The 12,231-nt window shown below is 35.4% G+C and overlaps 1 protein-coding gene across 4 annotated transcripts; it reads left to right on the top strand.

Annotated features, from left to right (window-relative positions):
* The first annotated feature begins 415 nt into the window (after nt 1-415).
* LOC128861714 (uncharacterized) lies at nt 416-11,975 on the top strand. Of its 4 annotated transcripts, XM_054100055.1 has the most exons (5): nt 489-524; nt 740-783; nt 835-922; nt 6,544-6,873; nt 11,455-11,975. In XM_054100055.1, exons 3-5 carry the CDS (start codon nt 842-844, stop codon nt 11,644-11,646), a joined length of 603 nt encoding a protein of 200 aa, XP_053956030.1. In that variant the 5' UTR covers nt 489-524; nt 740-783; nt 835-841; the 3' UTR covers nt 11,647-11,975. The 4 variants fall into 4 exon arrangements, with proteins under 4 accessions (XP_053956032.1, XP_053956029.1, XP_053956030.1 ...); XM_054100054.1 differs by lacking the exons at nt 740-783; nt 835-922 and adding an exon at nt 5,743-6,047 and having other exon boundaries at nt 419-524; XM_054100057.1 differs by lacking the exons at nt 740-783; nt 835-922 and having other exon boundaries at nt 416-524.
* Nucleotides 11,976-12,231: the final 256 nt, after the last annotated feature.

The following is a 12,231-nucleotide window of genomic DNA, read 5'->3' as shown; positions in this document are numbered from 1 at the left end:
GCTCAAAATTGAAGTATTATTTATTAAATCAATATTTTATTTGATTTTTTATAATAGAAAAAAAAATTCCAGCATCACTTTGTCAACAAGGAAAACAGCTGATCAAGAGCATCTAACTGCAATATATGCAGATCAGAAGATGGTATGTAGCATTGGAAAACGTAATTATAAAGAATATATATTTGGAAGAAGTAAGCAAATCTATTATGAACTCTAAGCATTTGCCTGAAGAACATACTATACCCAATTTTTTGCATTTTCCATTTTTATTGTGTCACTTTTAGTTTTCAATGTTAAACAATTATCAGCTGATCGTGAAAACTGCAAGTTTTTCATATAACATGTTTTTTTTAAGCAAGTGAATCCACCTAATAGCTGATGTAATAAGTTACAGCCCTGTGTGGAACTTACAATCAGCTGATGGAACAATGACTACGCTAAAGAGTTTGGTAATTAGTGACAAGCATATTATTTTCTTTGTGCCGGTTGTATTCATATTTATTTATTGGAGCTAAAAAATATAAGTAAGCAATGTATAATTATTTTAAATTCCTTATTTAATTGATTCATTTATTGTTTTTATACATTTCGTATACACAAGAACAGTCCCGATTTTTTCCGTGAAATTACTCAAACTATAGTGGATTGTGAACCTTGTACTGGGCGATTAAAAAATTGCATACATAATTTTTTTTATGCAAATTTAAATATCTATAAATATATGTGTTTCTGTTTATAGGGTAATCATTGGTTTTCCAATAAGCTGCAAACCACGAAATTTAGGTTGTACATACACTATTTTCGTTTCACAGACGGTAATATTTAGTGTTTCAGATTTTCCATGGCTAGTTTGGTGCATTTTTTTATCGGAGCACTTGTCACCGCACTCGGGACCTATTACTACTACCACCACCACGTACAAGTAAATAAAAATATACAGGCATGTTCCGCAAATTGTAAGATTTGAAGCCAGCTCGGATTATAAAACATATTACGGACTTGTCTTAACCAAAGGGCAAAAATTTGTTAGTAACAGTGTCGATTTGATTTTTTTTACTTTAATTACAAATATTCATAAATATTTGGCAAATCGCATCGATTTGCGGAGTATGCCTGACGGTAAACAAGTACTAGATATACGAGGTGTTCTGAAATCCGATCTAGATCCGAAATAGAAATTGAATCGAATCGTAATTACATAAACGCGTAGTCCCAAGAATGATAGAAACAAGATTGCGCCCACCAGAGCGTACGTGACGTCACGTTTGCTGAGTTGTGCAGTATTGCCAACCATTTGCTCTTCACAATAAATTTAGTGCTTTTTTATACCGAAAATGCGACAATTTTTAAGTTTGGTGTTTGTTTCTTTTTGTTTTTAATTTACGGAAACTTTAGGTTAAAAAAAAACTGTATTATTATACAAAAGAAGTTTAAAAAAGGCCACTCTGAGAAGATTTTAGTGCTAATGAAAATTTGTTTACTCCTATAAAATTTGATAATTTGAAAGTGCAAATTTAATTTTTGGCTCCATTTAAGGCTATGCAAAAATATTAAATGCCCCGCTCTCAACTCTTCTTAAGATTGAAAACCTTTTTACACATTTTAAAAAGCCTTTGAATTTATTGAATGCGAATTAAAACCATAGAGGTGTAATCGTTTCTTCCGGTCATCAATTCTTAGTGAGACCTAGAGTATCAAGAGGTGTATTCATAGTAAAAATAAGCAACAAAATACCAGAAAATACTAAAGAAACCATACTGACATTTTTACAAAAAGAGTACCTTATCTAGTTACATAACTTCAAATATAGCAAAAAAATCGCTCCCTTAATAAAAGAGTCTCGCTTAACAAAAAAAACTCATAAATTAAATTGTACATAAGCATAACACATTTATTTAAAAAAAAAACGCACATTCTACAGACAATTTGTCACGCATTCAAAGTTCTTTAAGTAACACAATAAAAATTTCGTGTTTTATTTTCTTTAAATGGGCATTTAGTGCGTTTTTATATCCAAAGCTAGGCAACTCTGCAGTAGCGAGAGAGAGATTTGACTGCCGAAAGCAGAAGAACACCAACAACACCGGCAATCGCGGGCAATGCCACCAGATGTTAAAAAAAGTAAAGCTAAATAAAACTGAGTGAATTATTTAAATAATTATTAAAAAATTTATATTTTACAAAATTATAAACATTACTTTTAATTAGAATAGGCTAGAAAAATGTCATGTGGAATGAACTAAAACTCCGAGACAAAAAATAATAAAAATAACAAAAAAAATGCTAAATCAAGTTACGAAAAAGGTAATCTGGCCATACTGAAGCTAAAATCTCGTAACTAGTTGTCAAATTCGCTGAGCGCAAAGTAACGGGACCACGATGGGCGCCATCTCATTATTCTTTGCATCATGGCGTAGTCCTATTGATTTCGATTTATCGGAAACAATGTTCGAATTCGATTGTTCAGCGTGTTTGGCGTTCTGTTTTTCGAAATTCGGATATTTGCGCTTAAATAAATATGATGAGATATTTGTTACCGTAATTAGCACGTTTTCTTGAAATTTTCGTTTCGCATTTAATATAAAGAAGTGTAAGTATAAAGTGTTCCCGTTATTATATATTTATAAATTATGCAATTGGTTGTAAGAACGGGAACATACAACAATGCTCGTTAAAATGTTACAAACGGGTCACAATATAATATCTTGAATAAAGATAAAACAACTGATGGCAGTTCGAATAGGGTTTGTGTTCGATTCGAACTTCTTAATTTCGATAGGACTGCCAAATACGTTCTAGATATGAGTTGCAAATTAGTTCAATGGGATAAGAGGAATTCCGATCGTATTTTAGAACACCACGATAGAGTTATTTTAATCTTTCAAATAAAGCCATACTATAGTTTTGGTATTGTGTAAGATACGTTCCGCGTCTGCATAGTGTGGGTATTTACATAGTATATGCGTGCCACATAAAGCTAGAATTCCATTCCTGTGCCACATCTGCGCATTTTGCCACTTTACTTATATTTAATATAATACTATTATTAAAGGAATAAATTTTAACACTCAAATATCAAATAAAATATAGAAGCGTACAAATAACCAAAATCTGCATGCGTATGTTTAGACAAATATACGAAAGTATAGAGAAAAACTTTCTTAGAAGTTATTTATCGACTAATAAAATTTGAATACGATGAGAATGAATTTCTTATTTTAAACAATTTTAGTATGATTATTGTATTGTAGATTATCTTCAAGTTTATATAAAATTAAGGAAGAGCTATCGAGCGTATCGGTTTCGACCTACATTTTTAAGTCGACTCCGAACAGCAAATCGTTTTTAAGAGGAAATTTTAAATGGCAGATGTGCACTCGGATGTTTGCCTGCCTGCCGATTGGCGACCGCTATCAGAAAGAACTTTCTATCACTTTGTTGTTTCGAACTTACGTACTTCACCTCACGCACTAACCATTCGGCTAGGGCGGCTATGCTCAATGCAAATTCAAGAAGATTAACCGAAAGCGTTTCCACTCTATGATAATAAGTAATGGGGACTTTATAAGAAATACGTTAAACAAAAAACAAGCAACTAGAGTGCGTTTTTTTCGGCTAAGGTCATAAAATCAGGACTTATGTAAGAGACGTTCAAATTCCATTCTTTTCATTGGGCTTAACAGAAAATAATTCTTAATTTTAATTTGTATTCTAATTGTTCTTAATGTTTAAAATTACTTATCCTTTTGCAGCATACCTAAACACTTGCTAGTTCGCATGATTTACCAGTATGGAAAACCGTAAAAATGCATACTATATGCTATGCTGCGCACGTTTCAATAGCCGAAGCCACAGCAAAGCATAAATAAGTTTTTCGTGCAGTGGCTTCAACTGTATGATTTCAAACAGTGCAGCTAAAGCAAAGCTTAAAAGTTTGACTTTACTGCGGCTTTAACTGCGAGAGAACGACAAACAGAATAGCACTAAATCATTTCATATGACTGCTACTGTTGCTGCGCAAGAGCTGTCGTGAATTGCCAAAAAAAATAAATAACTAGCATTGTTTGAAAAACTTTGTATAATTTTATAATTACGTAAATAAAGAAATGATCAATATCAAAACCACAAATGAAATGTGTATACAAATAATCAATATTTTGATTTAGCTAAGAGATAAAAAAGGCACTCATAAAAAATGCTTATTTGAATTGCTGACACAATACAATGGTAATTTGTTTTTTGTTCCTTAAAGGATTAAAGAAAGTATCAAAAAATGTTTCTGGGTGCGCAAGTTGCATAAAATTGCACTTCTTGGAACAGTTACCCTTTGATAGTTATCAGGTTTATTACCTGCTCGACCCAAACACAATCTGCGGTCATCAACGGTTAATTTTATTTAATTTTAGGGCGGTGTATTTCAACCCTAGACTTTCTTCATTGGATCATTTCTATCTAGCTAAGTTGCCTCAAACACCTTTAATCAGGGCTGACAAAAATCCTAACTTTCGACCACTTACCTATTATCATTTCGGTTGGTAAAACCTCCGACTTTAATTTCGTGAACCACCGTATTATTATCTTTAAACAAATAAGGAAACTACTAAATTTGGTGTAAACTGAATTTTTTATACCCGACTACATTTTGGTAATAATAATTAAGTCGCTCAACAACCGCATTTTTGTTTTGCTTATTTTCTTCCCTAGAAAGCACATGTTCGGAAGTCTAATCAAAAGATATCATAATAAAATGGATTATAAAATTGCATACTCAAAATTTTGATAGGAACTTTTTGAAATATATTAAATGTAAAATATATTTTGTACAAAGTGTGACATTTTGCTTTATAAGGTTTTGGTTATACAGTGAAAAAGCAGACGCTTTCTTAAAAAAATGGAAATCTTTTCCGTGTTTAGATACCTAAAATTAACTAAAAAATAATTTTATTTGCAGATGTATTCGAGTCAGCCAAAATTTGTAAACTAGTGTTGTTTACTTACCTATGCCAGAAGTACAAAAATAATTTTCATATAAAAGTACTTATTAGTATATATATAACTGGCGCGTACTCCGTTTTTGTGTTTGGCCGAGCTCCTCCTCCTATTTGAGGCGTGCGTCTTATTGTTGTTCCACAAATGGAGAACCTACAGTTTTAAGCCGACTCCGAACGGCAGATATTTTTTTTATGAGGAGGTTCTTCATGGGAGATATACACTCGGAGGTTTTGCCATTGCTTGCCGAGGGGCGACCGCTATTAGAAAAAACTTTTTTTCTTCATTTTGGTGTTTCACCGAGATTCGAAACCTACATTCTCTCTCAGAACTCCGAATGGTAGTCACGCACCAACCCATTCGGTTAGGACGGCCAGTACATGCATGATAATTACGCCACACTGGGCATCAATGTTTCATTATCTTCTAAATTTTCTATAATACAATTTTACATTCTTGATTGTAGTTGAATTAGAAAATTCATTCCGATACATTTTTCTGTCAAAGTTATACCACCATACCACATAAATATTTACATCCAGAGCTACATTAGGCGAAATAGTGTCGAAAATGCATTTACAAGAAAATAACGGACTAGAGGAATCAAATTTAAATTTTAAAATTGATCCTACCAAAATCTTTTATTTCTGTTAAGTAACTTAGCCAAAGGCTGCGTTATAAGCAACTGAACCACAATAACAATGCAACCTGCTAAAATGATATTATTAAAAAGTATTTTTTTTGCAATTACAGTTGCAATGCTTTATAATAACTTCCAAAAACTTGGCAAATTAACCGCTAATGGCAGCGTCAATTCTCTCAAGTCGTTGCCGTACCTGAGACTTCAACAGCAACAGCGTCAAGCGCAACGTTGTTACAGACAGATTTGTTTAACCCAGCCACCAGCCGCTCAGCTACCATCATTCAACACATGCAATTTGCTAAGCAGTAAGCGACTGTGTGTAGTGTTGTTGCCGTTTTCTGGAGCTAGTTGCGCCGCTGCTTCGCAACTTGCACCGTCATCATCTACCGGCGGACAGGGTTCACAAGCCGACGATGTGAGTAATCACTCCCAAAAATGTGATTTGCATGTTGGAAGCTTTTTTCGAAAGTTCAAAATGCATACATACATATGAACTTATGTACGTGTGAACTTTTTACTACTATTTGCGTAGAAACGTATGTATTTGCGTTCAAAAACACCTACATATGTAATGTTTTTGCTAACACCTGTTCAGCCGGCTAAGCCAACCATCAACAACCCAGCCGATTAGATTGATTTTCCAATTATACTTTATAATTTATTAACTCCTATTAGTATGTATATGTGAATATATGAATGTATGTAAGCACATGCATCAATTGACATCTATATTAACTCACATTGACATCTATATTAACTTTTATTTATGTGTTTGTGCGGGTAAATGATTCGCTGTTAACATTTTAATGCTGATTTGTATTGTTATACCTAATTCTTAGAACAGTTTTGTTTTACCCCTGCTTTAGGGCGGTCGACTATAATTTCTATTCTCACATTAACGGTCATTTCAGGTCGATAGCAACAACATGTCAGGCCAGGACGCTAAAAACGCTAAGTCAATTTATGACTTTACTGTCAAGGACACATATGGTAACGACGTTTCTTTGGAAAAATATAAGGGAAATGTAGTGTTGGTCGTAAACATCGCTTCGAAATGCGGCTTGACCAAGAATAACTATGCAAAATTGACCGAACTATTGGAGAAATACGAGTCGAAGGGTCTGCGCATTTTGAATTTCCCATGCAATCAGTTCAATTCACAAATGCCAGAAGCCGATGGTGAGGCAATGGTTTGCCACTTGCGTGATGCCAAGGCCAACATTGGTGATGTATTTCAGAAGGTGAGTTCACTCAAATTTCTTTTTAACTTATCCGATTATCGTAAGTGAAAGTAATAACTGAATAATTTTTAAGTATTCGATGCAAACAACACCTTTTTCACTTTAATACAGATTAAAACAATGCATAGCAGGTTAAGAAGTGCTAGATTCGCATTTCTCCAACAAAGAAAATGTACTCGCGTCGTTTTTTATTTTTTATCCCTTTTGCGAAAATTTAATAATTTTGCTTCGCTAATAAAAAGATTTCTTTCTTAATATTATATTATGTGGGAGGTGGGCGTGGTTTCGCAGAAATATTTAAAATTTACCTCGAGCTATATTGGGTCTCTTTTTAGCTGCATGAGAACTATTGATATCGATAACTATGGTTTAACAGCTGAGAATGGCAAACTATGTTGACATTTCTATTCAGTAAGGTTTGGCAAGACATCATGAATCGTTTAATACCAGAACGACGGTCATAAATTATAGAAATTTAATTTGAAAAAAAGAAATCTGTGCGGGAAGTTCCTAGAGCACTGGCGGCATCATCGGTCCTTATTTCTTTCGAAATGAGAAAGGAGCTGCCGTTACGGTGAATGGCAAGTGTTATCGAGCCATGCTGACCGCGTTTTTGTTTCCTTAAACTAATCAGTTAAACATCGACATGCTTAACAATCGATTTGTTGCAATATCTAAGCCACCTGACGCCATACGGCCAGATTTATTGGAATAAGTCGTCAGAAGTTGGACTGATCGAATGGACCATGAAATTTTCCTCCACGTTTTAATAAAAAAAAATCATTCTAACAATATTATCTGTTGTATTCTCATTTCTCTATTTTTCTGTTGTATTATGATTTTTAGTTCTCAAGCTGTTCTTCAAAAAGACCCGATAGTTTGAAACAACAGAAGGACGGAACGGAATTCACACTTAGCATATAAAAAGTGGGCGTAGTTTGTATCCGACCTCAATAATATTTATGTCGAATCTAAACGAAGTGGAGGCATGTGTGTACTAAGTTTGGGGGAGTTTTATTAAGATATTATTGAGATACACGCACATATCAAAAAGTAGGCGTGGCACTGCCTTTTGTCCAAATTCTACTTGCGTGGTATTGCTTTTTTTGGATACATCATTTGCATCGAATTTCATTTATAACATAGATATCGCGATCTCACCTTTTTTGAAAATTGTCGTTTTTTGAAACACTCGTCCACTCAGTCGTTGTTCTGATAGCAACGAAGCAGTATGAGAGAAGGCTGTGTTGATATCGGAACAAATTCAAATACTGACTGATAGGTTCAAAATTCGTTGCGCCATGTCTGGCAATATATTAAGGGGTAACACCACTGTGAAAATCGATTTTTTTTGCATTTTCTTAAAGTAGATATAGTGGTACTTGGACAGCTACGACAGAGGAATCGCTAGAACTTCTGCTAAACACGCATTTCCCGGGGTGCAGCGTCCACGAAAGTGGGAGGGGAAGTATCAGGCGGAGCCAATATAATCCACAGCACCTCGCAAAAGAAATAATTACAAAGGAGAAAGTTGCATGGGCAATTAAATCTTTTTCACCTTTTAAATCTCCGGGGCCAGATGGGATCATCCCAAAGATGTTACAGGAAACCTTTGACTGTATCCTACCATGGCTAGAGGAAATTTTTAAAGCGTGTTTAAACCTAGGTCATATTCCAGATAGTTGGAAACTAGTCAAGGTCGTCTTCATTCCAAAAATAGGCAGGAGGGGACATGAATCAGCGAAGGACTATAGGCCAATCAGTCTTTCGTCTTTCCTGTTAAAAACCTTTGAAAGACTTTTGGATATATATCTTAGAAGCTCTTTGGAGAGCTCTGGTATATCTACCTCACAACATGCATACCTTAAAGGCAAATCTACGGAGACAGCGCTTCACGAGGTAATCCGAAAAATAGAGGGCTCTCTAGAGAACAAACATTATACCATGGCGGCATTCTTGGATATAGAAGGCACCTTTAACAATGTTAGTACAGATGCGATCCAACGGGCGTTGATAGACTTAGAGGTGGACAATTGCATCAGTAATTGGGTCATCTCTATGCTAGAAACCAGGATCATCAAAGCTAATATGGGTAATATCAGTATAACCAAGAAGGTCCACAGAGGCACCCCACAGGGGGGAGTATTGTCTCCACTTCTCTGGTTATGCGTTATTAGCAAAGTCTTAACAAAACTTAATAGAGGTGGGGTAAAAGCGGTGGCGTACGCTGATGATATGGTGTTAATGGCGTCAGGACTGTGTCCTAATACGATCAGTGGGATCATCCAAAGGGCATTAGGCGAGCTTAACTCTTGGGCCACTGGCTGTGGCCTAGGTTTAAACCCACGTAAAACAGAGCTTATGCTTTTCACCACCAGATATAAGGTACCAACTTTTACCCTACCAAATATTAACGGACAAACTCTCTCACTATCACCCAGCGCAAAGTACTTAGGGGTAATTCTGGACTCCAAACTAAGCTGGAAATTAAATGTTGAAGAACGGGTAAGGAAGGCAGAAATTGCTTTATATGCCTGTAAACGTATGCTTGGAAGAAGATGGGGTCTTCAACCTAAGCATACATTATGGCTGTATAAGACGGTTATACGACCTATTCTATCGTATGGTTCGGTAGTTTGGTGGAAGGCTCTAGGGAGAGAGTACAATACTAAACTACTCGGCAGAATACAAAGATCAGCATGTGCAATAACGGTCGGTGCAATCAGATCATGTCCTAGAGAGGCTCTCAATGCACTGACACTCGTTATTCCAATAGACCTACATATTAAGAAGACGGCAACCATGAGTGCATTTAGGTTAAACGAAGCGGGTCGCTGGAGAGAAAAAACTTATGGTCATGCTAGTCTATTATTGCGACAAACTCAGTTAATCTCGGTGAGAACTGACTACATCGTCCCGACGGTAACTTTCAATAGGAATTTTGCCACTCTTTCCAACTAAGGAAGAATGGAATAAGGGATACTCTCTAAACAACTTCGACACTACAGTCTATACGGATGGAAGTCAAATGGGCTGCGGTGTTGGAGCTGGTATATATTCTCACAGACTTAAAATTGAGAAATCTGTACGTCTCCCTAATACCAGCAGTGTCTTCCAGGCGGAAGTACTGGCAATTGGGGAAGCCTGTAGGCTACTAATCGCAGATTTCTCTTTTAAGGGTAATATCGCTATTCTCTCGGATAGCCAAGCTGCAATCCAGGCACTGGGTTCGGCCACAACAACCTCCAAAGCGGTGGAACAAAGTAGGAATAGCCTCACCATCTTGAGTGAAAACCATAAAGTTACCTTAATCTGGGTCCCGGAACATCGGAACATTGAAGGTAACGAATCGGTACTCACACCATTAGGTGCAGTCAAGAGTACAATTTCCCAAAAATACCTCCGCAGACTGTAGGTGGAAAGTCCAGACGAAATGCAAAATTAGCAGAACGTTATGGCCCATCTACAACCTCAAGCAATCATCGGCATTAATAAGAATGAAACGACGGGACGCCTGGAGACTAACGGCAGTCCTAACTGGCTTTTGGTCTATCGGAGAACAAGCAGCCAAAATGGGTATCCCTCACAATACATACTGTCACAGTTGCAAACAACCGGATAAAAAGGAGACCATCTTCCATTTCCTCTGTGAATGCCCTGCCCTATGGAAGGACAGAATGTTAACCCTGGGCCAACCACTGTTCGAGAATCTCGAACAACTATCTGGCTTAGACGTTAACAACCTAATAAGGTTCCTTAACCGCACAGACTGGATATAGTTATGCTGTAAATAACCGTTAAACAAGTTGGTAACGAGGATGTGGCAACAAAATGGCGCGGAAGCGCTAGTTGGATTCTGGAAGAATCACCACTTTAACCAACCAACCAACCTAAGATATATTCAAAAATATATAAAAAAAAAATGTTACTTAAAATCTTGAAAATTGACAAAGTTATACCCAATACAATAAGTGCAGGTAGTGAGTTACAACGGTTTTCAAGCCTTTCGAAAACAAAAAAAAAGGGTAAAAACACAAACTCATTTTTCAAACCTGCACCATTTTCTCAAAAAAAATAAAAAGACCGCCATATACAACGATAGCCATTGATGTATAGATTAAGAATTTTTTTTGGTTTTTTGCTTTCAGTTGATTTTTCTCCGCTGTATCGTGGTCTCCAGGGTGCATCAGTTTTTTATGACGTCATTGCATTAATATTAATAACAATTGTAATTTTTTATATTTTTTAATAAAAATTTGTGTCAGCATAGTTGAATATATATTAACTAAATTATAATTTGTCTGATCCTCAAATAATCATCCCCACTTATAAAAAAAAATCACTTAATTTTCACGCGTTCACAGTGGTGTTCCCCCTTAATCTCTAATATACATGTATATATGTAGTTAAGGAAAATAATAAAGACAAAAATAGGGCTAAAGATAAGGATAAAAAACATCAGATTTATTTATCTCTACATTGAATTCTGCTAAAAAAAAGTTGTGCTTATTCCCTTACATTCTTGCGTACAATGAAATTCATTATGAATAAAGATTAATAATCATGTTTTTTTTCTTTTAGGTTGACGTAAACGGTTCTGGAGCCGCTCCACTCTACCAATACTTGAAGCACAAGCAAACCGGAACTTTGGGTAGTGCTATCAAATGGAATTTCACAAAATTTCTTGTGGACAAAGATGGTATACCAGTAAACCGTTACGCTCCCACAACTGACCCAATAGATATTTCGAAAGATATTGAAAAGTTGCTTTAAGTTTTTTTTCGAATCGATTCGAAGTTATTAAAACTAAAAAAAAATTATATATGTATCTACAAATTTTTATTCACAATTGTATACAAGTTATGTACACATCTACATTTATACGTTATGTTGATATCGAAATTTGGTTAAGAACCATTTAGTTAAAGTTGTTCGCGTTCAGCACAACTTTACTTGCATGGACATGGAAATGGTATCTGTGGTACAGTGCGTTATGCATACTCTATAATTAATGTCTTAGTAATTTTAAAAAGTTTGTCATTCACTTTTGTTTTGTAAAATTTCAAATATAAATAAACTTTAAAGAGAAGTAAACAAAATAACAGTGTTTCGCTGTGGGTTCGGTCACGCAACGGTCTGCTCTATTTTAAATGCAAAACACATTTACAAAATGACCGTAGTGATAGTGTACTGGTGGTGTGAGCTCTGACTTGGCTTGCGCCACGCAGCTTATAGTCAAAACAATAGACACGCACTTGCATTTACATTAATATGAATGTACATGCGGTGATAAACATTAACCTTTCGCATCACTGAATGTAATTTATTATGAGGAATAAATACAAAAACTATAGGTTT

This window comes from Anastrepha ludens, chromosome 4 (assembly GCF_028408465.1).
Source record: "Anastrepha ludens isolate Willacy chromosome 4, idAnaLude1.1, whole genome shotgun sequence".
Lineage (NCBI taxonomy): Eukaryota > Metazoa > Arthropoda > Insecta > Diptera > Tephritidae > Anastrepha > Anastrepha ludens.
This window is presented reverse-complemented; position numbering and strand designations above follow the sequence as displayed.

Excerpts from the sequence above, each read along its gene's own strand:
- LOC128861714 (XM_054100054.1), top strand. The coding sequence starts at position 5,748 with ATGCTTTATAATAACTTCCAAAAACTTGGCAAATTAACCGCTAATGGC. Across the intron at positions 6,048-6,543 it reads AGGGTTCACAAGCCGACGAT|GTCGATAGCAACAACATGTC; the intron begins GTGAGTAATCAC and ends CGGTCATTTCAG. Across the intron at positions 6,874-11,454 it reads TTGGTGATGTATTTCAGAAG|GTTGACGTAAACGGTTCTGG; the intron begins GTGAGTTCACTC and ends TTTTTCTTTTAG.